Source organism: Penicillium odoratum (assembly GCF_028828045.1).
Source record: "Penicillium odoratum strain IBT 22623 chromosome Unknown utg000002l_segment0_segment0, whole genome shotgun sequence".
Taxonomy (NCBI): Eukaryota; Fungi; Ascomycota; class Eurotiomycetes; order Eurotiales; family Aspergillaceae; genus Penicillium; species Penicillium odoratum.
Genome location: NW_026643144.1, coordinates 2,417,033 through 2,442,305, shown reverse-complemented (window position 1 = coordinate 2,442,305; position 25,273 = coordinate 2,417,033). Strand labels below are relative to the sequence as shown.

Below are 25,273 nucleotides of genomic sequence, written 5' to 3'. Positions count from 1 at the left end.
CACGCGGCCAATCCACTTCGGCCCTAAGGTCAGCTTCTCAGCCGGTGAAGCGTTTCTATCAAAGCGGAAAAACCAAACCCTGCCCGCATTTTGGAGCGGATCCTCCTTATACAATCAACACAGATTCATAAGGACGTATCGAGTAACAGCTAATAAATTTCATTCTTCAAGTCGTCACTATCTATTGAATGCGACGACCATGTGGAGCTAGTGAATATAGAGGGGCAGAACTTTTCCAAGATCAAGACGAACTGGACAACTTCATATAAAGCATCAGTCTACTCCTCATCAAGTTCTTCGGTGGCAGAAGCGGCTTTGTCAGCGAGGTCCAAAGCTGAAGCGTCGGCATTAGATGCCGCTGTGCTGACTTCAAGAGGCCACGGTGCGGGGCTGTTCTGGCAAAGTTCAAATTGAGTGAAGAGACTATCGAGATCCATTTTGAATGAGTGCTGGGAAGCGTTTGAGGTAATATGTTCACAAGCGGGAAAAAATCAGCTGCAAGTCGAAGGGTAATTAGCGGGAAGCGCAAACTACTCGTTTCTGCGCAAAAGTGACAGGAGGCGGTGTATGGTCCCAAAGTCCCACTAGATATTAGTGGAGGCCATGGTCAATATGGCCTGGCACTTTCCATCATTGAGGACATTTCATGTAGACACACCCGGTGCCGCCAAAATTGAAGGCTGCCAGCGCTATTGCAGATCTTCGCACTCGGGCTGCGGCGGCATCCGTCAAGGCTTGCCATGTCACATGTGCAAGGACCTTTGGCACGACCAACTCGATAATTGAAGAGAATCACCACCTTCATGTTTCCGGCATATTGATTGATTTGCCAAAGAGGGGTTTCTGTATGATCGAAAGGGCTTTAGGCGAGGCCCACGTGTAGATCTGCAATCGTCATGATCCGAAACCAGGCCTAAGCCCGACGGACGTTATATGGGCTCCGACAATCCTCAAATTCCGAGAACAGCTCTCGGTCATCAAATTGGGTGCAATTTTTTTGTTTGTAAAACGGTGAAGTTTCATGCCAGGGAAGATCGCGATCTATGATTTATAATTTGGTAAACTGAGGATATTCTAGACTGTTAGTGGCACTACATTATAGAGTCCAGTAGATTAAGGTGTCGTTAATGAAGAGTTAACCGTACTTATCAGATATATTACTTCAATTTCTAGACTATGTACTCTGTGGCAATCCCAAAATTTGGAATATCCATCATACTCAACTAGGACTTTCCAGGTATGAAGATGAAAGAAATGTCGATCATTCCCCTTTTACATTACCATACCACAAATCTAAACTCACCCGCATCTCCTACCTGAGATTATCTTCAATATCACGTCAATACATGTATTAAGTCGGGAGCAGCCGAACACCGAGATCAAATTACCACCATCGTCAGACCCTGTCGATCATCTTATCTCTAATTTTCAGGGTGAACTTCAGAAATGACTAGACGATACTACATCATGAACTTTGGCTTCTAATTCAGCAAGTGCAGCCTCCAAATTTGCAATGCATTGATCGGCCTATCCCTTCGATAATCAGTAAGTCCATCCTGGCCCCCCAATTCTTGAGCTTATATCGGGCTATATCAGTCTGCGATGCCCTCAAATGAAAGAACTGTGTATCGCATTCTTTTTCTATCTCTACTATGTTTCTGAATCTTTCTAAATTTGCTTTAGGATTTCCTACGGCATGGCTGTGCGTGGCTTTGCTCAATGCTTGCGGCACTATGGCCATGTCCTATCCGTACACTGTCTATCGCGGCACTTTCATTCATCTCCCTCGTCTCAATTCTAGCTCGGCAACACCAGAACTTGCCAGAAATCAAGGTGCTCTGTGGGTTTCTTCCGCCGATGGCCGCATTAAAGGCTATGACTGGCAAGTGCACGACGATGCCAGTTTTCAATCGTTCCTGTCAAGCCACGGCTGGACTGATGCCACTTCCAATGACGACAATTCATCCACACAAGTTCAGGTCGTGGAATCCAACGACGAGGCGAATGAATTCTTTTTTCCCGGATTTATTGGTATGTCTTGGACACTTCTCCGATGAATTATTGATGCTGATCATGTAGACACCCACATCCATGCACCACAGTTCCCCAACATCGGGCTGTTTGGGTCTTCAGGCCTTCTAGATTGGCTGAATCAATACACATATCCAATTGAAAGTAGCTTTGGCTCCAAGTCAGACCCAAAAAACCAAGAAATAGACCCCAAAGACACACCACCCGAGGGTCTGCGCGTGTATGACGAGGTCGTCGCTCGGACTCTTGCCCACGGAACAACATGTGCTTCGTACTTTGCTACCATTCACGTCCCGGCTACCAACGCCCTCGCAGCACTATGCCACTCCCACGGCCAACGCGCCTTCATCGGCCGTGTCTGCATGGACAACAAAGATGAATGCCCGTCTTATTACGTTGACCAATCCGCGGAAGAGGGATTCAACGCAACTATATCAACAATAGACTTTATCCAGACTCTAGACCCTAAAGGGACCTTGATTAATCCAATCATCACCCCCAGATTCGCCCCCAGTTGTTCAAATCAGTCCCTCGCTGGCCTTGGTAAACTAGCGGCATCTTACAGCCCGCCTCTGCACATCCAAACACACATCGCTGAGACACTTGACGAGATTTCCCTTGTTCATCAACTATTCCCAGAAGCAGCTAGCTACGCCGATGTCTACGACAAGGCCCACCTGCTTACCAACCGCACTATCCTCGCACACGGGGTGCATCTCACCAAAGACGAGCGCACTCTCATCCGCGAGCGCGGCTCCAAAGTCGCGCATTGCCCATCATCAAATTCTGCTCTTGGATCAGGGCTCGCCCCTGTACGCATCTTGCTTGACGAAGGCCTCACAGTCGGCCTAGGCACAGATGTGAGCGGCGGTTACAGCCCCAGCATCCTTGAAGTCGCCCGGCAAGCATGTCTGGTATCAAGACTTCTTCAATATAGTGCTGAGTACCAGGAGATGACAGGGAATACGACATCGAATGGAAGTGAGAAACTCTCCGTTGAAGATAGTCTTTATCTAGCTACTCGTGGCGGTGCGGCTGTCGTCGACATGGCGGATGATATTGGTGGCTTCGATATGGGGATGATTTGGGACGCTCAGCTGGTTGAGCTGGGTGCTGTCAAAAATAGCACTGTGAGCCCGCTTGATGCGGTGGGTGCAAATGCCCTTGCCTATCGGAGTGTTATTGAGTCTGGTCCCGTGGGAAATGTTGATCTGTTTGGAAATGAGACTTGGCAGGAGCAAATCCAGAAGTGGATGTGGAGTGGAGACGATCGAAATGTCAAGAATGTGTGGGTTCAGGGGAAGCTGGTGCATACCAGAGACTAGATTATGAGGCTTTTGTTGGTTTTTGGGGACGAATCGGGGACTAGTTCTCGGTTCTCTATGTGGAGATATAAGGGGGTAGTACGGCAAACTTTGTTAAAGTCAGGCATCCTTCACTATGTAGCATAGTACAAGCCACGACTGAGTTCAATTATCCATGTATCAGTTCTTTGAAGTGATTTGTTTGAATATGCGCCGTCTTGTATACTTCGGGATCCGGGTCAACTTTACTCCGAAACGCGGCTTTTTTCCCGCAATTGAGATCATAGGCGATTCTCGTCCGGACACCAACAGAGACATGCTGTCTCCGCTGAAGCCGTCTGCTCCGTCGGCATCCCTGCTGCGGTTCTTACACTCTCAATCTGGCACTGTGACGGGCCTCTCGGCATGTGTCTCCTTAAAGCCACGAACTTCGAGTCATACCGCGATAGGATCGTCGCGAAGATCCTCGAGTTGGATTCGCCCTGACAGGTCACGATGTGCCGCTGCACTCAACGCAAAAATTACATTTACGCCATCTAGGCCGAAGGCTGCGATATCTCCGCGCTCACTCCAACACTTAATCCTCAACCGGCCTGTCTCCACCCACCGCAAGCCATTCCTCAAGCGCCTTTTCGATCTCCGGAAGACGAAGACCGCTGAGTATAAAAATACCCAGAACGGGCCGGCTTGGATTGATGAAGGAACAGATGGAATATTCAACATTGGACGTGGTCTGGCGGCCAAGGCCTCGAACGAGTTGCGGATACGATGTACAGAATTTGATACAAATGGGAACGTCACGTTAGTGAACGGAGAGTTCCGGAAACTTGAATTGATTGCAAAGGTTTGTCTAAAAGTCTACTGTCTCGCAATGACTTCTTGCTAACATTTCCATTCTTAGTACGGCCTTCTCCCTCGAGATCTGCGCAAGATCGATTCCTCAACTCTACCCCATATACTTGTCCGACCAAGCGCCATCTTAATCAACCTGTTGCATTTGCGAGTTCTGATCAAAGCCGACCGAGTCCTTGTATTCGACGCCTACGGTTCAACAGACTCTTATATGCAGTCCCTTTTCATCTATGATCTGGAAGCCAAACTACGCCAGAAGACGTCACAGGTCGCGCAGGCTGCGGCTTTACCTTACGAACTTCGCGCTTTGGAAGCTGTTCTCATTAGCGTGACAACTGGCCTGGAGGAGGAGTTCAATGGTGTCAGGGACCCTGTCGTGCGGGTACTACGAGCGCTTGAGGAGGATATTGATCGTGATAAGCTCCGGCATCTCCTGATATACTCGAAAAAGCTTGGTACTTTTGAACAAAAGGCTCGACTCGTCCGAGATGCTATTGACGATCTCCTCGAGGCAGACGATGATCTTGCTGCTATGTACCTGAGCGAAAGAGCAAAGGGAAAGGAACGAGATGAAGATGACCACCAGGAAGTGGAAATGTTGCTGGAGTCATACCACAAGGTCTGCGATGAAATCGTTCAGGCTAGTGGTAATCTAGTGACGAACATTCGTAATACTGAAGAAGTGTAAGTCTCCCTGTTCTATTGGAGGAAACATTGTCCTAAATACAAAGCAGGGTCAAAGCCATCCTCGACGCGAACCGTAACTCCCTCATGCTTCTCGATCTCAAGTTCAGCATCGGCACCCTCTCTCTCGCCGCCGGAACACTCTTCTCTGCACTTTACGGAATGAACTTGAAGAACTTCATCGAAGAGTCCGACTTTGGTTTCGGCGGTGTCTCGGTTATCTGCTTCGGCATTACGGCAATCGTCAGTGTCTACGGCCTCGCCAAACTGCGCAAACTCCAGCGTGTCCGCATGTGGGGTGAATCTGGTGTCGGAAGCAATTCTTTGAGCCCTTTGACCTCGAGATCCGGTGCGGTAGGACAGCGAGCTAACTGGCGCGCCGATTCCATTGAACCTGTTTGGGGCAGTCTTCCTGGCGAGGCACGGTCGGAGCGTATTGAGCGACTCCGTAAGAGTGCTGCCGCAGCTGCATCACATTCTGCAGCCAGGAATGCTGCTGCAGCTGCTTCCAGAGCTGGCAGTGCGGCTGCAGCGCAAGCATCATCTTCAGCCTTTGAAAGAGCCATGCATGCCGAGTGTTCCAAGGAAGCTGAACAAACATCTCCAGACCCAGCTTCGGCTAAGAAGAAGCTTTGATCTTCACATATTTCTCTTTACATTCTTCACTATACCTGATTGACTGCGTTAGACTGCATGGCGTTCGGGTTCAATTCGGGATCTCCAACTAATATAAGGGGTTGGCGAAGGTCTCATTTCACTCATCTCTTGTACTTTTGTATACTATGTCATTCTTCACTCCAAACCTCCACTCTGCTCGGTGCGTTGGATATTACAAATTAGAGCAAGATTAACATGATGTCGATGAACAATCCATTCATTTAGATTTTCCAATTTTCCATTGCATCCTCATAGCTCATCATTAGTCTTGACCTCCCTCAAACGCAACATGGCAACACCATGTGGCTGCACATTGGCTGTCACCGTCCCACTTGCCTTAACAGTGCCAACCTTCAAACCCATAAGCGCCTTGGACGTCGGCAACGGCGCCTGCGAGTAGACCTTCTCATATCCACCAAGAGCAGTCATATTGATCGGTCGTGTCGCATTCCCCTCTTGAATAATCGCATTCGCCGTCGCATTGCTCATTCTGTTAGCCCAAAGATCATACACATCCCAGCTACTCTGAATCTGCGACGCCGTACCCCCAGGCCCATCCGCCCAAAAGATATCCGTAAGAGTTGCATTCATCTTACGCGCCGTAGCCCCTGCATTCAAGAGCAAGACCAGCTGGTCGCCCCCACTTAGGGAACCACTGAACATCTGAATCTCGCCGCCGTCGACATAGTAGCGCCAAACACGCACAGCGGACGACGCCTCGGGGTCTTGAGAAACAGCCAGCACAGCTGTATTCTGCAGGATGGAAAGTGTAGATGCGTCAATTTTAGTCATCACGTTTGTCATGAGAAGCGGAGATTTGAGCGCTGCCCAAAGGCTGAAATGGGCGACAGCTTCGGTATCCGTCAAACCGCCATTTCCGACCTCTGTTATTATCAGTTGACATTCTTCTCCACTGGTGAGATGTTCGGTAAGACTCACCTAGCATATCCAAATCATTCCATGCACCTGCATACGCCTTGGATGGGTAGTACACGGCCTTGTTAAGAACGTTCATGACAGAGCATTCATATCCAGGAGTCTTGCAGTCCAGACCCTCGGTTTCAGAGCACGGACAGTTTACATTTTCCCGGTCCCAGACTTTTGTCAGATCACCGCTCATTCTCCAGGAATTGCCAATTGTAGGAGCAAAATTCCATGGGCCATCGACACCCCAATTGCATAGGGAGTACAGGATAGGTCGACCTGTGGCATTGAGTGCTTTGCCCATGGCGTTGTAGCGGTCATAGGAAAGCTTGGGGGTTCCTTCTTCGCCTTGGTTGTAGCAGTTGTCGTATTTAAGATAATCAATCTACAATAGTCAGTAAAAAATATCACAATGACTTTAAAGTGGAGAATCTTACGCCCCAGCTGGCCCATAGTGCGGCGTCTTTCTCTTCGTATCCTAGCGAGCCGGCATACCGTGCGCAGGTCAAGGTGCCCGCGCTGGAGTAGATCCCCAGCTTCAATCCCATGGCATGAATCTTGTCCGCTAGGTCTGCGACTCCATTGGGAAACTTTTCAGGATCTGGGATAAGATAACCAGACGAGTTTCGACCTGCGGACCAGCAGTCATCCATGACAACATAGTGGTAGCCAAGATCTAAGAAGCCAAGGGAAACAATTTTCTCAGCAGCTTGTAAAATGACAGTCTCATTCATGTCACAGGCAAATGAGTTCCAAGTGTTCTGTGATAGTTAGCTTTGCTTGACATTGCATGAACCATAGATCGCATACCCATCCCAACTGTGGTGTCCGCGCGAGTCCATTTTCCAAAGCGCTAGCCAGCCCAGCCAGAAAAATCGGAGTAGCAAGACGCATTCTGTCGATTAAGAAAGGAACGAGAAGAAATTCGAACTACTACTGCCTGAGATGCTTCATAACAATTTATACCCCGCCTCCCCACGGGGTATTTAGCATTTAGCCGGCGGAATATCGGGCTTGCACCCCGTGTTGAAGTAGATCGAATCCTCCGAGATTAAGCCGTTTTCCCCACTTTGCAAGCTTGTCGGATTTTTACAAGCTTCAGGCGCTGATCTTTGGCGGCATTAGTCTATGGTCTCCCATTTGAGTTCCTTCGTGAAGGCTCCGAGCGCGTTCAATCCAAGTCCGTGCGGCAGCAGGAATGCCTCCATCTTTGACGCATTCACGCTCGATAATTTCCTTGGTCTTTTGGATTAACTCCGCATTGTATTTTGCTTGAGGATCCACCGATGCGGGGGCCGAATTCTCGTCTCGAATCCCTGCTTTCCGTTGGCATGTCACTAGTTGCCGCCCCCCCACTATTGCCATATTGCGGGTACTGGAAATTTGAAGCTGGGTTGATTCGACTTCATAGCCGATTTCCTGGGCGATTTGCATGGTCTTTGCGGTCAGCGAGCCGTACATTGAACTAATTATGCCATCTGTGGTTTTTTCTTTTGCTTTTGCTGCTCTCATGGCTCTGAGATCTCCTGATGCGGGCTGTGGGTTTTGTTCGATGACATCATGGGGTTGTGTTGAGGTTTCTGTGCGGGTTTCATTCGGTGGAGGATAGCGATAGCTGGATCCTGAGAGCGAATGGGAGCAACATGGTATAGCAAGGAATGGCAGTGGGGAGGATGGACAAGCAAGGGCGGACATAAGTGGTGTCCACACTGTCAATTCGTCGGCATGGTTAGAGATGATGAACGTGTCAGGCTGGAAGTCCCCAAAATAAATGGTCATGCCCACGTCCTTGGTATCCATGGTGTCGGCGAATGGTTTGGGGATGTATGTTTTCTCAATCAGTCGCTCCTGCACCGATGCTGGGAAAATGCTCCACGTTTGGCGACGACGAGCATCGTATCCACAGCCTGAATAGCCTTCCATGAGAAGCACGTATACAACCACGCCATTCCCACAGGCAATATCAATGAATCCAGGGAATTGAGCGTTGATCTGCTGTTCTTTGGTGGTCTCGGTCTCTGGCACTGCTCCGTACATGTTGCGCCATAGCTCAATCAGCAATGCAGCGATGGCCAGGTCATCATGGATATGCTTCACCGGCTCCATCTTCTCGATCCAATTCTCACATAAATGCTTTAAATATCGATGCTGCAGACGCAGATATGTACTTTGGATCAATTGGTGAGGTGCGATAATGTCTCTGGTGGGTGCATCCACTCCATTCCCCTGGGGGTTGGCGTTTCGAGATGTTACCGACATTATAGGAAACCCTGCGCGTGAATCAAATCGACGATGACAAAATTGCATGTGATTTTATTTTTTCCGTTCGCACTCTCGTGTTCTCGTCCCTCGCTAGACGAGATTTGTGTAAGGAAAGTCGATAACATCTCATCGCGCTTTGTGCGTATATCGATCACGTGATATATGCGGCGTGGACTATATATGCGCTTCATTTTTATAGTTGTCATAAAACTTGAGGTAACAAGAAATGTACAGAAGTTATGGAAGTTATGCATTCTATCCTCTCATCTCTTAGTTATCCACTGAAAAAAGCCATTATACTCACTCAAAAACTCTCCTAAACTTTGAATACCTCTGTTCATTTGAAAATCAATATTTAAATCAACGAAACCGGAAATGATAACAGCACAATGAGATTAATCTACTTCTGCCTGGCAGATCTCTCTGTAATTACACTCTCAGCCGCTATTCTAGGCGCCTCCACACAGGAACTCACCTAAGTCCTCATTGCCCAAGCAGAAAAGGCACCTCGAGCACTTCCCGATGGTTGGAGCTTCGGACTCTACTCTAGCCGCAATTTCTCTGGCTCAGAAACAAGCTACAGAGGTACTGGAGCTACAGTTTGTCTTCAAACTATCGGGGGTGCAGGTGCGGATGGTATGATAAGAGTACATGTTGATCTGCACTGCCGTGTCAGTTTATTTGGCGACAAGAAATGCTCGGGTAAGCGCAACTTTATCACTCTTCATTCTGATACAGAGAAGCGGTAGATTTCGTCGAAGGGAATTAGTATTGAGAGCTTCATGGTGATGTGTTCGTGATGGTAAAATAGAATGGTTACTGAAAGTTTTGATATCTGTTATTGGCGGCCATGTTGAAAGATACTAGCTGAATTCCTTTACCGGATATTTCAAACTTTTTACCCAGTATTATTCTAAGTCAAGAACTGAATGATTCGGGTGGTACTAGTAGATTGAAAACATTGAAATACAAAAACGATTTAGTTGCTCAGGTTCATACTAATGGATGGTGGAGTTAGACGTGGGTAAAGTTACCATTTCTTCCTTATTCTTCAGTTTCTGGGATAAAATATCATAAAATCTACTGGTGGCTGCGTGTCTTGTGCTCCAATCAAGCTCTATTATACCCTGTTGGAACATCTGACTCCAACATTGCGCCTTGAAAATATCGGTGGTGAATCTTTGAAATTGGGGTGGGGGCAAGGGGGCCGGCCTTCCCCTTCAACATACATATTGAAACCATTTTTTTCATCATCAATCAATAATTGACCATGTTATTATATGAATCTCTGAAAAATAATAGCTTTCTTTTTAGGTTAATGTGGATAAGGTGTTGGGTAGATGGGGTTATTTAGGTGAGGCTCTGCGGCGCCGTGGGTCAGATAAATTTATCTGTTGAAGTGCCACGGAGGTACCACAGCGCCAATAAGTTTGCATGCTGAATGGAGATCGCGGGTTAGATCCTTGACAAACGCATTTTTTGAGCTTGTTTCTAAATACAAGGGGATTTAATTGGTGATGAACCTGCAAATAACCTCATGCTAGCTCTGGAGTTACCTAGATATCTACTTAAGTACCTACTGCTGGTTTTTAGCTTCGTCTCTCTTACCTTTCTCTTCCTTTCTCTCTTTTCCTCTCTCTTTCCTCCCTCTTTCCCCTCTTTTAACTTTCCACTTCCTTACACCTCTTTTGGATATCTGCTTCTCAGTTACATGATACGTATCTTTTCAGCCTCAGATTGACGATTCTCGTCTATCAAGAACAACTCTAACAACTGCTTGCCTCCGTCAACCAGGAACTAAAGATACCCTGTCGTTCTTTCAGACACTTTCATCACCTTCCCAACTTGTGGATAAGATCTCGGTCTCTTTCATATTCATGCTGCGAAACACATCTCGTTCACATCTCCAGAATGGATCTCGAGGCATTCTCCACCACGAGATTCCAGGATTCCGAAAATGCCTCCCCCAGATCTATGCCACCTGTTCCCAAGCGGAAATTCACGCCTCTCCGTGGCAATCCCCGGAAGAAAAGCCGTGGAACTGCATCAGCCGATGAGATTACTGCGATTTCACTTACTGATGTCCCCATCCATGTTGAGTCTGTGTCTCCGTCTCCATCTCCTTTAACTGAGCTTCTTGAGACTCCATCCGGTGGTACAGCGTCCGACCGCAAGCTTTCTTTTTCGAATTCTGACTCGACTGAGAATCTCATGTTTGTGAAAGACGACTCCGAAGAAGTTCTGTCTGCCAATGAAGATGAAAGTTCTAGCTCCTGCGACGATGAGCCACTTCCCGATGCCCCAATCTATGACGAGGGACTTCAGCGCGGGCTGCGTGATGTGATAAATCACCTCACCCGACTTATGGAGACTATACGGATTTCAGAACTTATGTTGGCACCGATATCTGATCTGAGTGAGCTCTTGCCAGAAATGGAAAAGTTGGGCAGGTTCCAGTACCCCCAAACTCGCACAGTGGGATTTATTGGAACTTCCGGTGAAGGTATGCCTTTGTGATTTCTTGCATTAATGAACGCAATGCCTAACTAGTTGACAGGAAAAAGTTCCGTCATAAATTCGCTTCTGGATAAAGACAATCTTTCGCGTGCAGTAAGTCCTGTTTTCCCAGCTACCTTTTGTATTGTTTTCTAAGTTTCAACTCTAGAGTGGAGCTGGAACTGCGTGCACTTCAGTGGTCACTGAGTTCCGGTACATTGATGATAGTCATCCCGGCCCCTACACCATTGAGGCGCTCTTTATGAACTCTGAGGAGATCACAGAGCTTCTTGAAGAGCTTTTACGGAGCTACCGGGTGTATCGCTGTGAATCTTCTTTTAGGGACCTGACATCAGCCGAAGAGCGCGAAAAGTTGAGAGATACAGCCATCAGCGCCGAGGAAACTTTGCAATCTCTATTCAACAATCAGCCAGGATGGAATTTGGAATTCCTTCAAGATGAGACTGAGGGAGCAGAGAAGGTCATTCTTGTAAAGCTGAAGAAATGGGCTGAGATCGCAGTATCTCTGAGGCCCGGTGATCACGACTCTCTGGTTTATACCACGGTCGCGAAGAATCTTGACCGGTGCAAGGAAAGAATTGACGATCTGGTGGCCGACACTCGAGAAGATGGTGAACCTGCCTTATGGCCCTTTATCAGGCTGATTAGGTAACTTTCATGTTCCTCTCAATGGGTGGGCTCATTAACCATTTTAGGGTCTATCTCAAATCTCAAATTTTGCGCACTGGGTTGGTTGTGACAGATTTGCCCGGTATGCCTCAGAGACTGGACATACCTCTACTATCACCAGGAGCTCATATTCTATAGGCTTTAGAGACTTGAACTATGCAAGGGTTCGCGCAACCGACAAGTACTTATCACACAATTGCGATGAAGTTTTCATCGTCTCGAGCATTGGCCGATGCTGCTCCGACCTGTCAATTCCTGATATTATGCGACGATGTGAAAACAAGCCAAGGCATATTGTTTGCACCCGATCCGATGTATTACCCCCCTCTCAAAATTGATAGAGGACGTTCTGACATTGCTTTTGCAGGCCATCTTTCCCCAAGAAGAGGCTCGCGGTAGAACTGCGTATGCTGCGAAGATGTGCAGAATCAATAAAAAATTAAAAGATCTGAGCGCCCAATTGAGGAATGCCTCCAAATCTGCTGGGGCAAGGCATAACGCTGGTGAATTACGGTCAGTCTCTTCTCTTACGGGCACATAACATCAGCTAATTTTCCACAGGCTTAGGGTTGAGGACGTCAAATTTAAGTAAGCCCCAATTCATGTCATAACAAGTCTATTACAGAGCGCTCACTTCTTCTTTAGTCGGACGCAATTCATGATTGAGACACGCAATGACCGCGTCAAACATACACTGAAAGAAAGTCATGCTGGGATTGGAGTGTTCTGTGTCAGCAATACACTCTATACTAAGCACCGTAATGGCGACTACCGCCAATTCAAGGAATTCGTGTCTCTCAGTGGGATTCGCGAACTGCGTACGCATTGTCAAATGATCCCAGCAACTGCACAGCTACACATGACAATGGCATATCTCAACCATCAAGTCCCAGCACTTCTGGGATCTCTTCGTTAGTGGACCCTCGCTGGTGCCGACATCTTGACCAAGGAACGAGCCAGCAACCTTCATACAGTACTGGCACAGATTGAGACCATTATTCGAAGGGTAAAGCCTACAATATCTATCTCTACATAGTCATGGCTAGCTATATAGCTATATCATGCGACCAGAATGTTCTGACACAAAATAGGATATCCTCGCGCCGTACGGTTGTATTGAACACACCAAACGCGAATTAATTGACCTATTCGAGGCGGATATCCTGAAACTCATTGGTAATCCATGCTTTACCTCCTGAACTCCCCAAAGTTTTCCTGACATCAATTATAGGAGAATCCGAAGTTGCCTGGACAGAAAATTGTCTCAAAGTGAGCGGAGAATGGTCGGTTGTGAGTACCTCTCGAGAACGTACTTATATGACACCTACCCTTGCCTTGAGTTAACCAAGCCTTCCAGTTTAATCATGCGACATATACCGCATTTTGTCGGCGCAATGGAGATTTCAAAAGCTCATCATCGTCTGTGGGACCCCGTGTCTGGAACGAAGAGCTCATCCAGCACCCCCAAGCACAATTGAGCCCACACTGGGAAACGATATACGAATGGCTGGAATCCCAAACATCATACCTCACTGGCACAATCTCCCTTTTATTCGAGCAAATCTGCGCTATAATTCGACTTTATGAGATACATGCTCCCCAGTCCCTGGGGAACCTTCTCACCTGCATGAAAAATAGACAGCAGAACGTCAACCACAAGATCGAACGTCAAATTGAGAGACTGATACAGGCAACAAAATATTAGCCAGAAATCATTTACTCCTGAATGAATTAACAGCTAACAAGCGCTACCTAGGACCGCGGTACGAGACATGACTGAGGGTCATGACAGTTCGCTGATGGCAGACCTCATGCGTCCTGGATATTTGGCATGCTGTGAGCTCTCAGGTATTTATACGACTCTTTTTATATTTGAACGTTGTTGAAAATACAAAATAGGCACTGGCTCCGACAAAAGCGGAAAAATGCCATGTATGAGCACTTGAAGAACCCGAATCTTTTTTCCAAGTACTCCAATCTCACCGAAGCGGTCTATACTGAAGCCGTGGATGAGAATTTTGATGCCCTGGAGGCTAATATACGTGAGCAAGTGAACAAAATTGGAAAAGACTTGAAGAATGTCTTTGGAAGGAAAGTAAATCTTGAAGGCGAACTACCGTTAGCTGACACGATTAAGGCGGAACTTGACATCGCGGACAAACTTTTGGAAAGGGCGCACTTGGATTTGGCATCGGCTACGCGTAAACAGCTCGCTTGAGACAGGACTACTGGACAGAATGGGAAATTGGATTATGAGCATCGAGCAGTAGGACTTTACATTTGAATGGCTCTATCACCAGAATACATCTTTAATTCAAGTTATGCTGAGCAGCAACAAATTCCACAGCTCTCGCTCCTAGTGCATGAACAGCAACTTGTAAATGCGCTGCCAGAGGTAAAGGAATCACACTGGCATCTACAATTCTCAATCCCTTCACTCCGTTCACCCTCAACTCCGGATCAACTACTCTCCCCATGGAACAGCTCCCCGCAGGATCAAAAGATGTGATCCCCACACGTCTTACCCGATCGTCAATCTCATCATCCGTAGAGATAGCGGTCAAGCTTTCGTATGCTAGTGGTGGCACCTCGCATTCAACGATGTCCTTTAGCGCATCAGATCCCTGATACACTTCGAATGCCTTCCGGACTGCAGAGCGAATAGCCACACGATCGAGCTCCGTGGCATAGTAATTTGGATTGATGACCGGGGGAGCGAGAGGATCAGCGGAAGAAATGGTGATTTCCCCCCTGGAAGTAGGAGAAACACCCAGCACAATCGAAGAGATACAAGTCCCGTCCATAGGAGCATCCATACCCGCAATAGTCGTTCCAACTGGGGTATAAAAGTTCATGGTTTCAGTAAACACACAGCTGGGGTTCAAAAGCAGTTGGCTTGAAGGATTATTCAAATGTCCACCATCTTTCTCAATAGCATCCTTCACAATATTCCTCTCCAGTCCCGCAAAAACCAGCCAGTCACTCGGCCATCCAAGCTTCATCACCGGATCCTCCATATAATCTCCAAAAGACCGATTCATCTCTTTCTTTTTCTCCCTCAACCTCCAAACAATCGGCACGGCAATATGATCATGGAAATTGCGCCCAACATACGGCGACTCAACGCGTTGCTGAATCCCCATATTCATCAATTTCCCCTTCTCTCCAATCCCAGATAACATCAAGATCTTCGGACTATGATAAGTCCCCGCAGAAAGAATCACCTCTTTCCTAGCTAAGAACTTCGCTCCACCAACAAGTTCCACTCCATAAGCAACTGGAACCTTCTCCCCATCCCGAAACAGTATCCTCCCAACCTGCGACTTAGTCAGAACCTGTACCCCATCCAGGCCAAAAACCCGATGAACATGCTGTCTCCGTCCCTGATTCCAATTCTCTACTCGTTCCGAAATCCCAACCGGAAACCCCCCATCTCCATCCCCATCCCCAATTCCAGACTCCACCCAGGCCCGCTTCACACACTCCCTCAACCCATAGACCCGCCTGGAATGCGACTGCGAAGACGTCGCCGTGTAAACAACCCCCGGCTTCGACGAAAACCGTGAAACATCCTCCTCCGCGCTCCGAATCTCCGTCTTGGGAAAATATGGCAAAAGCTGATTATAGCTCCATCTTGCGTCGCCGACTAGTACAGCCCAGCGATCATAGTCGACTTTTGGACCGCGGGTCCAGGTTCCGTGGTTTATTGCGGCTGAGCCGCCGAGGGCTTTGCCGGCGCCTTGGTAGCAGATGCGGTTTCCGAGGTGCGGTTGTGGGAGGGTGGAGAGGTTCCAGTCTAGTTCGGAGTTGTGGGCGAGAGGGGCTTTTAGGGGTTCTGTTGTGAAGGGGTGGGCAAAGCGGTCTTCGCCTGCTTCTAGGAGGAGGATTGAGGATGAGGGGAGTTTGGCGTGCAGGCCGGAGGCGACTATTGTGCCGGCTAGGCCGCCACCTATTATTATGTAGTCGTAGGCGAATGTCATGGTTTTGATTTTTGATTCAAAGTTTGAGATGTGAAGGTTTTGGGGAATTCAATTTATTAAGCTAATTCGATATTGATGTTGATCTTTGCTGGGGGCTGAATTTACCGTGTATAAAGTTTGCTTATACTATATACCACGTTTTTGGAAATTGGCCCTATTTACACTGATCCTAATGACCAATGGCTATGCTCATAGCCTATGTATTGGGGGCGAAAGTGAGGATAATCGCGGCTGAGTCTACCTGGATGGAAAAACCCCTGCTTCATTCGGTAACGAGTATCCCAGATAGGAAACAAAACCAACATAGATCACAATTGCTTATATCAGGCCATAATCTTATATCTTACATGTGTTGCAGTGTAAGCTCAAGTATAGACCAACGATAAGCGATAAACATAGATAAGCATGTTATCGTCATATGACGCAACCAATCTGACCGACGACACAAACCTGCTAGTCTCTTAGAACTTTACCCTTACACAAAGATGGCACCCCGCTGCTTTATTGTCCGCCATGGCGAAACTGAATGGTCCCTAAACGGCCGTCACACAGGCACAACAGACCTTCCACTCACAGCGAATGGCGAGAAGCGTATAAGAGCGACGGGCAAGGCGCTTGTGGGTAATGATCGATTAGTCGTTCCTAAGAACCTCGTTCATGTGTAAGTACGGAGTATACACTGCCTATTTTCCACCGATTAAATATTGAAAGTCATGAGTGGTGCATGGAGTAGATTACGCTCAGTTCTAAATTCTAACTCAATGTTCCAGATACGTCTCACCCCGCACCCGTGCCCAACGGACCCTCGAACTCCTGGAAATCGGCTGCCGCGAACGACTTCCCTGGAATAAAGAGCGAAATGCCGAGGAACACGAGCCGATTCGCACAGAGGCGAAGGTGGAAATTACGGACGCAATTCAGGAGTGGGATTATGGGGACTATGAGGGGTTGACTAGTAAGCAGATCCGGTCGATCCGGGCAGAGAAGGGAGAGGGAGATTGGAATATTTGGACAGATGGATGTCCTGGTGGAGAGTAAGTTGTTGTATTCATTGTCTCGTTATATGAGCTTATTCGTCTCTAGATCGCCTGAGGACGTTATGCGTCGCCTAGACGCATTGATCGCTGAGATCAGGGATAAGTATCAGCGGGAATGCTTCGAGAACCCGGGTTGTCTCAAGGGTGATGTCCTTGTTGTTGGGCATGGGCATATCCTTCGAGCGTTTGCGATGCGCTGGGTAGGTAAGCCTTTGACCGAGACGTCGTTTATCCTTGAGGCTGGGAGTGTGGGGACTCTGAGGTATGTGATTCCGTCCATGCCATGCGATTCTTTCTGCGATGACAGATAAGAAACGAAGGTGCTTGTTTCTAGACATCTGCTGATCATGATCACAGCTATGAGCACAACAACATCAACGAGCCGGCAATTATCCTGGGTGGGCAGTTCGTGGTCGAGTAATATTATCTCGATGAGCTTGGGGCCGGTCCAGGATTTAGAATTCAGAATTCAAAATTCATCCCTTTGCATAATCCAACCATGTTAGATTGCAACTGTCATAATTAGCACCGTCTCACCAAGCATAAATAACCCACCGCTGTGAAAGCCGAACTGAACAAACTCACACCAAAGACCAAAATCAGAATTAGTCCTCCTCACTCTCCTCCTTAATCTCAACTTCCTTTGATTTCTCGGGTCTATCCGCGTTCCCCTTCACCCCCTCCTCCCCCAAAATCTTCGCAGATCCCATGAACATGCCTCCAATATATCCGCCGAGGAACCGCATATCTCCCGCCTGCACAGCTGTCATGCGCAACAGGTTCTCTGTGTCCGCGAGGTTCGCATTCAGCTGCGCGAGCTGGGAGTGGAGGTGTGCGTATTGGCGGGTTTTGGCAGCGGACATGGATGGTGTAGAGGAGCCGTAGGTTTGGGTTTGGGTGCTTCCGATTATTCCTGAGCCTGTCCCTGTTTGGTTGAAGGTTGTGGGGAGGATTGAAGAGCGGGGGTAATTTGTTTGGGAGTCGTGGTGGCGGTGGGAGGGAGGCATTTTGATGGTGTTTTTTTTGGTTTTTTCTTCGGTGAGATTGTTAATTGGTTTGGAAATTGTTTTGTTTTCGGCATGCGTCAATTGGGGGTTGACGTGGTCGAGTATTTGGAGTTCAGATGTTAGTATCGAGAAAAGCGGATCTGTTTACACGCGCGAGGGCACGTGACATGTATACAACGAACGCTCGAATTTAAACCTTCTAACGTGGAAAGAACAGAATTGAAACTACCAGTGTCTACATTAAATTCTGTTACAAAGAAATAGACGTCATGTCAATTGAAACAATGGTATAACGGAAGGGTCTATCAATTCATGCGCTCCATGAAGGATATTATTCTGTTCAAAGGGCGATGCAAATCACCTTCATTAATTCCCAGCCAAGCGTAAACCCAGCCCAAGCAGATCAAGACAACTCAACCGAATAAATCAAACCCCCGCTCTTTTGCAATACGCCAGGGACCATACCACAGAAATCAAACAAGGCCGCAATGTGTCAGACCAGCGGGATGACAGGAGCAAAGGAAATATCAGGAAGGATGGAAATGCCGGAGCAGGACAAATGATAACACAGCACATAATAAATAAGGCAACGTATATGAGCCCGTATAGTAGGGTTCGCAAAAAAAGGAAAGGCGCCGATCACGTAGTGTACAGTCATGCAAAGAGAGGTGCGGCTGGTTGCGAATGGGTGGACTGGATAAGAGGCCGAAGACGCTATATCAACATGCTGCAAAGGAAAGGTAGGAAGATGAGGAGAAAGGGTCCCAGTCTAGACGCACGCAAGTCTCAAATAAAAAAGGAAAAGGATAATGCCGCAGGAGCCAGGATGAGTATCAATGCAGAGCAAGGCAAAAAAGGATGGAAACACAAACCCAGACCCCAACCACTCCGGAACAAGAAATCACAAATAAGCGATGAAAACCCCTATGTCCCTCATGTATATGTAAAGAAACGAAGAGCAGAGCATTACCCGATAGTTCGAGGAAGTTGAATAGCAATATCCAAAGGTCGAATGACACGCACGCAGCGATGCAGGAAAATCCAGGCATGACAAGAGGTTTTTTTGGGGGGAAAGCGGGCGGGGTATTCGTCCGTAGTGTGGTAGATGGAAAACGTCAAGGAGGAAATTCAGTCGGTCATCAATCGCCCTGTTGGTCTTGCATATTAAAACAGGATGAGGGTCATCAACCCATAATGGTGTTCAAGTTTCACCGAACGGGCGGTGCCGGTGCAGCTCGCGGGTGCGTGTGATCGCCCAGACTAATCTGGCTGCTGTGAGCTGATGCTTCGGAATCGAGGTTTGCACTGGCGCCACTATCACCACTCTCCGCGCTGGCGCTCGCACTTCCAGTCAGACTCTTGTTCTTGGGAGGGCCTTTAGCGGCATACGGGTTGCTCACCCCATAGTGTTGCTCAAGTTGTTGTTGGCCAATCGGGCCTTGTGCTGACGGCTGCCGAGGGATCGGTGTCCGCATGTTTCCAGGGGGCGACGGGTGGCCGTTGTGAAGAGATCCACTAGGGGGACCAAGATTCGAGTCATGGGCGGTCATCGGGCGTCCCATACGGGGACCAGATCCAGGGGGCCCAGGGGGTCCGGGGAATGGTCCTCCGGGGGATTGGCTGTTTCGCCGGCTCTGGGGGTAAGGACGGGACGGGAAATCGCCCATTTGGCTGGCCGTCATGGAGTTGGCTCGCGAGTCAGCAGCCATCTGATTCCGGTCGACGGCTCCGTATCTGTTCGATGAGTAACTCATCATGGGGTGCTCCATAAGCGAGTCATGAAGACCGGGGATCTCCTGCATCACTCGGTCACTGGCACGCTTTCCCCGGCCAAAGTATCGACCAAAAGCAGACGAGGAGGGACGACTCTGAGGCATGGTCGCGAATTCGGGATTCTTGCGGAACTGCTGCATCTGACCCTGGCTCGGAGTCTTGCGTCCTCGGCGTGATGTAAGACTCATCATATCAACGCTGTCGGGATCCACATGGGGAATGGGAATATTGTCCATCGGGTCGAAATAATCCTCATCCTCCTCATCAAATGCCGATGCAGGGGCCCGAGGGGGCGGTCGTCGTTGACCAGGACCAGGACCCCGGCGCATACCCATCTCCTGCTCACGAAGCTGCAATTCTCGCTGACGAAGGGCCAATTCCCGTTCCCTTAGCGCTAACTCGGACGGGCCAGGGCCGTGGCCGCCATTCTGGGGTAAACCACCTTCACCCTCATCACCGTAGCTCATAAGATGGCTGAACTCCTCGAGACCCTCCAGTGAAGGATCGCGGGGCATGCCCCGGGCTCCGGGAGGGTGCATAGGTCCACCTGGTGGGCCCCGCATCATCCCCGAGGGTGGGCCTCGACGGGCCTGGGGAACTCCCAGGCTTGAATTCGTCCGACTTGATCTCATTGCTCCATTGATAGGCGGTCGTTGCGCTGCGGGCGCTGATGACATTCGTGGCGGTGGCTGTCCTATGACTGATGCAGGGGGGGAATCACCATGACGAGGCTTGGACTGGTTCAAAATGTTTGCGTGGTGAAGCATGGCATACATGGCCTCAATTCGTGGCAATGCCACATTCGACTCGGTAGCCAATTTGATTGGAGAGCCCAGGAAATTCTCGACTTCCATTGGACGTCTGGCCTGGAAGTCCTGGAACATGGTACTTGGGGCATCGACCGAGATCATTTTCTGAATAGTTTTTTCCCGGAAATCGCTGGGAAAGGTGCAATCCAACGCCGAGGCCAGTTGTAAGAGTTCGTCAATAATACCCGTCACCAATTGACGTACTCCGGTCTTCTCTAGCAATTGCGTAGGATTGGGGGTTTCAAACACGATACTCGCGGGGTGGAACGCGATCGGCCTAAAATATTCCAAAGTTAGCACAAGTAGGGACTGTTGTTTTCGGGACGCGATCACTGACCCGATCATTCGCTCGAACTGTTCCTGTCGAATATTGGGCGACACTTTACAATCCACCTGGCCGGTGTTCAGGGTCAGGGAAAGGGCTGCAGCCATGTCATTCTGGATCGAAACGGGAATAGCGGATTTTCTGTTGGTCGCGCCCACGGAAATCTCGCTCGAGCTCAGGTGCTCGAATTCGCTGGGGCCAGTCTGAGTGATTTCAACGTTGGAAACGAGGGAGAGGATGACATTGGTCGGGTAGCGTTGCTCCAAATGGGCTTCGATGCCTAAGGTATTTGTGGTGTTCACCAGGATACAGGTGTGCTGGGGGGTGACCACGGACTCGATAACGGAGGCCAGATCGTAGACATCTGGAAGTGCCTTCACGCAGAGGATGACATAGTCGTATACATTTTCACGAGATGAGGCTTCTTCGGGTGCCCGGACAACTAATTCAACCGTCAGTTTCTGACCTGATTCAACTGCGGTAGGTCAAAGGGCCAGGGTGACTATCATACCATGTCGGGGCTTGAATCGCTCGTTGCCGAATGCTTTTGATCTGTGGAAATGAATGAGTCAACTGATTCCGGTTCTCCGGATCGAACGGAAGCGTACTTGAAAGAGACACCATATTGCGAGACGGCTTCGAAGCCTTGTTTCCACACCAGGGTCACGTCGCATGAGGTTGTGGCCTGGAGTCGCCAGGACAGAAATGCTGAGATCGCATTACCGCCAACTAAGCAATATTTCGTCAGACCCATGATGCAGTGAATTTGGAAGAGAAGGTGGATTGCAGGTTTCATGTAAAAAAGACTCACCGGACAGAATGCGCAATCGTGGAGGGGGAGCCATGGTCTGAATATGGCAGGAAGTGATGGGCGGGAAGGACCCAAGTTGAAAGGTTCGGCGCGAGGCCAACCGAAACGATTATCGTAGACAAGCCAGGGCGGGGGGAGAAAGGGAAGGTGAATCGGAGCCACCAAGGGGAGTAACGGGAGGATTGTCAGGGAGGTCAAAGGGGAGTAGGGAGGGGGGAAAGATTGAAGGGGAAAAAACGAGTGATGAAGGGAAAGATGGAAAGAGATGGGGAAGTTTCCAAGTTTGGGAGAGAGAAGCCAAGTTCGAGATCAGCCTCAACTTTCTTTTTTTCTCCTTTTTTCTTTTTGTCTTTTTAACCTTATTGTTCTTGCTTTCGAACAATTGTACCTTTCGCTTTCCGTTTTCTGTTTTCTTCTTCCCCTTGATTATAGTTGGGGCGAGTTTAACGGTCGTGGATCCCCCGCCTGAATCCGGAAACGGGAGGTTCAAGATAAGACGGTCACCAGACAGAGCTGGATGCAGACAAATGTATGTTAAGGTATGAGAGAGATTTTTGTGTTTGTATATACCTCAATTTATAATGAGTTGAATGCTTTGTGACTTGAGTTAAGGCATCATCTACAGAGTATTGTGTCCAGTCTAATTTCTAGTTTCCCGCACTAATACCGTTTCGCGTCTATCCACGCAATCGTTCCACCTCATTAAGGTCATACATTGACCGATTGCCATAATCTGAATTGTATATAACTGGGCGAAAAGCAAAGGAAAAGAAGGAAAAGCCATACAGTCAAAAAATATATATATATCAAAAGAGTGAACTGCTGATCCAAGAAGCTCTGAGTTTTGTAAACCTTTTGATACTATAATTAACTTGTAGATTTATTTATTTTGATTTTAATTTTTAATTTTTAATTTTTTCCTTTTTGTTACACTCAAATGGGATCCACTTCAACCAACGTTGATCTACGTACAAAGCTCTCCATAACTCTGGTCTTTATTAAACCCCTAAATATTTGCATAACATATTGATATTTGATGTCTTCAGGTCAAATAAATAATTTTCCCTTTCTCATTTACATTTATATTCGAGTTGCCCACTTTATATCCATGATTGGGTTTGGATGGACCCGACGCGTATGGCGGCCACGTCCACCTCGTCACTTTTTCCCCCCACAAGTCAACAGCGAATTCGGCCGGGCACTGCACTAGAGGACAGACATGGATGCATGTGTAGATTGGGCGGAAAACAAAAGGACCACAAATCACCTTGAAAATACGCGTGAGATCAAATCATTTCCTATGGAATTGAGTTCTATCTTATCCTTACTATGTGGCCAGCGTCGTATTGGACATACCTAAGCCACCAAACGCCAGTATGGATCAAAACCATTGCCGATAGTGGCGTTGACAGGTAATATATGAATCCAGTCCAGGCTACTTTGGTACATTAGCTGCAAATGTCTGCAGAACTTGGGCTCAATTCCGAAGGGAGTCACATAACCAGACAGATAAGAGGGGGATTTCCCCCCACATCGGCATCCAGGTACATAATCTCAATTTCTGCATTCTCATCCGATCGGGCTTGATTCTATCCAGATTATCAAGGCTATCTCCCGCAGGCAACAGACTATTTCTATAGTCTTGTTTTCTTTTTCCTTTATCTTTACCCTTCTAATTCCATCAATCCAAAGCTCCCAGGGATGCATTGATCGCCCTCTTAGTGCCTGGGAAGGGGGAGGCGGTGTTGACATGCCACAGAGATCGACGCGCGTGCCGACTGTTTGCAGCTCAAGGGATGTGTTTCAGAACCCAACATAACCCGGGGATTTTGGAGAACGGAATCTGATAATACCAAATTCTCACATTTCAACTTCTAGATCGGTTCACATACCCGATACAGTGCAGCAGTGTTACTGCACATGTGTTGCGACTGCGCTGCAATACACAGTGTACATTATTGTGATTATCTACGATATTCATTCCTAAGCCGTACTTCTTACAGAGTAATTCCATTGCAGATCAGACAAGACCTGGGCCCTCAGATCATAAAGAGACCTTCAAAGCTTGAGTGGAGAGAGACCCGCAGTAAACATTCGCGTTGGTGGAGTCAGAGCCTTGACCCCGAAAGAGAACAACAATACGCGGCCATGCCGACCGGTGGCAGGGGAAACGCGTGAGCCACGTTTGCAGAAAACTCCCCGACGGAAACGGACATTTGTTGAGAATTCTACGGATACTGTACATGTTTATTTTGTTAATAAGAATTCTACTTCCAGACTCCGCCACGCTTGATGGATGATTTTCAGGAGAACCACGCCACTTACATCAGACACGATTATTTTCAAAAACCCGAGCACGATGGCCCGAATTCCGAATCTTCGATCTACTCTGGTCCTCTCTAGGATTCAGTCCTCCGTAGAGGGAATAATAAATTGAAAAGTGCTGTACCGTACTCCGTACATGATTACAGAATTAGCTCTTCCCAACATTTCCCACTTCCCACTTCCCATTTCCCATTTCCCATTTCCCTGTCTCACTAGCATCGGCGTTTGCAAATCAAAAAAACCATCCCACTTGAGTCAGTGGCTGCGAGGCTTGGCAAAATCTATTTCCTAGGGGAACAAGCCCAATACACACAAAACTTGGCAATTAATGTGTACGGAGTGTACTCCACCAGTAAGGACAAATGAAACCGATTGTCAACTGCCGCAAAGTCTTCCCATCGACGCTAAAACACAGAACCCCGGGTGGAGTGGGTTAGAGGTCCGAGACAGGGTTCTGGCTTAGCTTCCGCTCGTCTGCCTTGTTTTCAAATTACGCTAATCAATTCTTTCTTCCCTGGTTTCTTTCTCGGTCCAAAGATTTCCATCTTAATTTCCGCTTAATTGGAGTTGGAGTTATAGATTAATTAATTATGAATGGATCCGGATTCCAGTGTACAGAGTACTCGGTACATATGTAACCATGAACAACACATTCTTGCGAACAAGTATACAGTGCATTATCCATGCATAATTATATTCAAATCAATAATGCCCCTAGTAACGGAGTAATTTGCCAAAGTTGGAATCTTGGAAAATCCTACATATGTAGCTACCCACTAGAGGTCTGATACCTAACATAAGAGCCAACCGAATCAAAGCTTGCTCGCAATGATCGTCCCGCATGCATATTCTATTGGATCGAATGGGCCGCGCGACGCAATCATCATTTCCCACTTTTCTACCCTGACACCTGCCAATTCTGCATGTTGCACGGCGACACGAGGAAAGGGGGGTTTCGCGTCGCCTGTCCATCCTATCGACGCGTTTGTCTACAGAGTAACAGTAAATGATGGAACCAGTGGGACGGAAAGAGGGAGAAATGGGTCCAAGATCGACGATACATATTTTATCATGTAGATTTGGAGTTGTATATTCTAATATGCAGAATTTACTATTGCACTAGTTATTCTGTTCAGAGATGAATTAGCTCCGGATTCAGTGCCTCCCTACAATATCAAAATGTCAAGTGTTCGGTTTCGCTAAGAATTGTTACATATATGTATACGTTCGATATACTAACATAGTACACCGTACTTGAAAGGGTAGGTACTGGATAGATACTGGAGTAGGTAAACTTGAGCTACCT

The 25,273-nt window shown here is 47.9% G+C and overlaps 9 protein-coding genes across 9 annotated transcripts; 4 read left to right on the top strand and 5 right to left on the bottom strand.

The window, feature by feature from the left end:
• Window positions 1-1,733: 1,733 nt before the first annotated feature.
• On the top strand, window positions 1,734-3,356 carry N7520_002925 (uncharacterized protein; the record flags this gene model as incomplete). The annotated part of the gene is made up of 2 exons (XM_057136860.1): window positions 1,734-2,031; window positions 2,143-3,356. The coding sequence occupies 2 exons, from the start codon at window positions 1,734-1,736 to the stop codon at window positions 3,354-3,356; spliced, it is 1,512 nt and encodes a 503-aa protein (XP_056999546.1).
• Window positions 3,357-3,543: 187 nt separating this feature from the next.
• N7520_002924 (CorA family magnesium transporter) lies at window positions 3,544-5,507 on the top strand (the record flags this gene model as incomplete). Its single annotated transcript, XM_057136859.1, has 3 exons — window positions 3,544-4,179; window positions 4,237-4,871; window positions 4,922-5,507. The coding sequence occupies 3 exons, from the start codon at window positions 3,544-3,546 to the stop codon at window positions 5,505-5,507; spliced, it is 1,857 nt and encodes a 618-aa protein (XP_056999545.1).
• A 270-nt stretch (window positions 5,508-5,777) lies between these two features.
• On the bottom strand, window positions 5,778-7,346 carry N7520_002923 (glycoside hydrolase family 27 protein; the record flags this gene model as incomplete). The annotated part of the gene is made up of 4 exons (XM_057136858.1): window positions 5,778-6,412; window positions 6,468-6,837; window positions 6,890-7,213; window positions 7,263-7,346. The coding sequence occupies 4 exons, from the start codon at window positions 7,344-7,346 to the stop codon at window positions 5,778-5,780; spliced, it is 1,413 nt and encodes a 470-aa protein (XP_056999544.1).
• A 204-nt stretch (window positions 7,347-7,550) lies between these two features.
• Window positions 7,551-8,711, bottom strand: trm44 (tRNA (uracil) methyltransferase; the record flags this gene model as incomplete). Its single annotated transcript, XM_057136857.1, has 1 exon — window positions 7,551-8,711. One exon carries the CDS (start codon window positions 8,709-8,711, stop codon window positions 7,551-7,553), a length of 1,161 nt encoding a protein of 386 aa, XP_056999543.1.
• Window positions 8,712-10,625: 1,914 nt separating this feature from the next.
• Window positions 10,626-14,118, top strand: N7520_002921 (uncharacterized protein; the record flags this gene model as incomplete). Its single annotated transcript, XM_057136856.1, has 14 exons — window positions 10,626-11,217; window positions 11,272-11,324; window positions 11,380-11,879; window positions 11,927-11,982; window positions 12,039-12,214; window positions 12,268-12,413; window positions 12,462-12,488; window positions 12,546-12,811; window positions 12,875-12,906; window positions 12,992-13,076; window positions 13,132-13,190; window positions 13,258-13,567; window positions 13,639-13,663; window positions 13,800-14,118. The coding sequence occupies 14 exons, from the start codon at window positions 10,626-10,628 to the stop codon at window positions 14,116-14,118; spliced, it is 2,646 nt and encodes an 881-aa protein (XP_056999542.1).
• Window positions 14,119-14,209: 91 nt separating this feature from the next.
• On the bottom strand, window positions 14,210-15,880 carry N7520_002920 (GMC family oxidoreductase; the record flags this gene model as incomplete). Its single annotated transcript, XM_057136855.1, has 1 exon — window positions 14,210-15,880. One exon carries the CDS (start codon window positions 15,878-15,880, stop codon window positions 14,210-14,212), a length of 1,671 nt encoding a protein of 556 aa, XP_056999541.1.
• A 485-nt stretch (window positions 15,881-16,365) lies between these two features.
• N7520_002919 (uncharacterized protein) lies at window positions 16,366-17,338 on the top strand (the record flags this gene model as incomplete). The annotated part of the gene is made up of 4 exons (XM_057136854.1): window positions 16,366-16,541; window positions 16,651-16,914; window positions 16,964-17,179; window positions 17,275-17,338. 4 exons carry the CDS (start codon window positions 16,366-16,368, stop codon window positions 17,336-17,338), a joined length of 720 nt encoding a protein of 239 aa, XP_056999540.1.
• A 184-nt stretch (window positions 17,339-17,522) lies between these two features.
• On the bottom strand, window positions 17,523-17,924 carry N7520_002918 (DASH complex subunit HSK3 family protein; the record flags this gene model as incomplete). The annotated part of the gene is made up of 1 exon (XM_057136853.1): window positions 17,523-17,924. One exon carries the CDS (start codon window positions 17,922-17,924, stop codon window positions 17,523-17,525), a length of 402 nt encoding a protein of 133 aa, XP_056999539.1.
• Window positions 17,925-19,132: 1,208 nt separating this feature from the next.
• N7520_002917 (ketopantoate reductase family protein) lies at window positions 19,133-21,676 on the bottom strand (the record flags this gene model as incomplete). The annotated part of the gene is made up of 5 exons (XM_057136852.1): window positions 19,133-20,783; window positions 20,844-21,273; window positions 21,343-21,383; window positions 21,440-21,560; window positions 21,643-21,676. 5 exons carry the CDS (start codon window positions 21,674-21,676, stop codon window positions 19,133-19,135), a joined length of 2,277 nt encoding a protein of 758 aa, XP_056999538.1.
• Window positions 21,677-25,273: the final 3,597 nt, after the last annotated feature.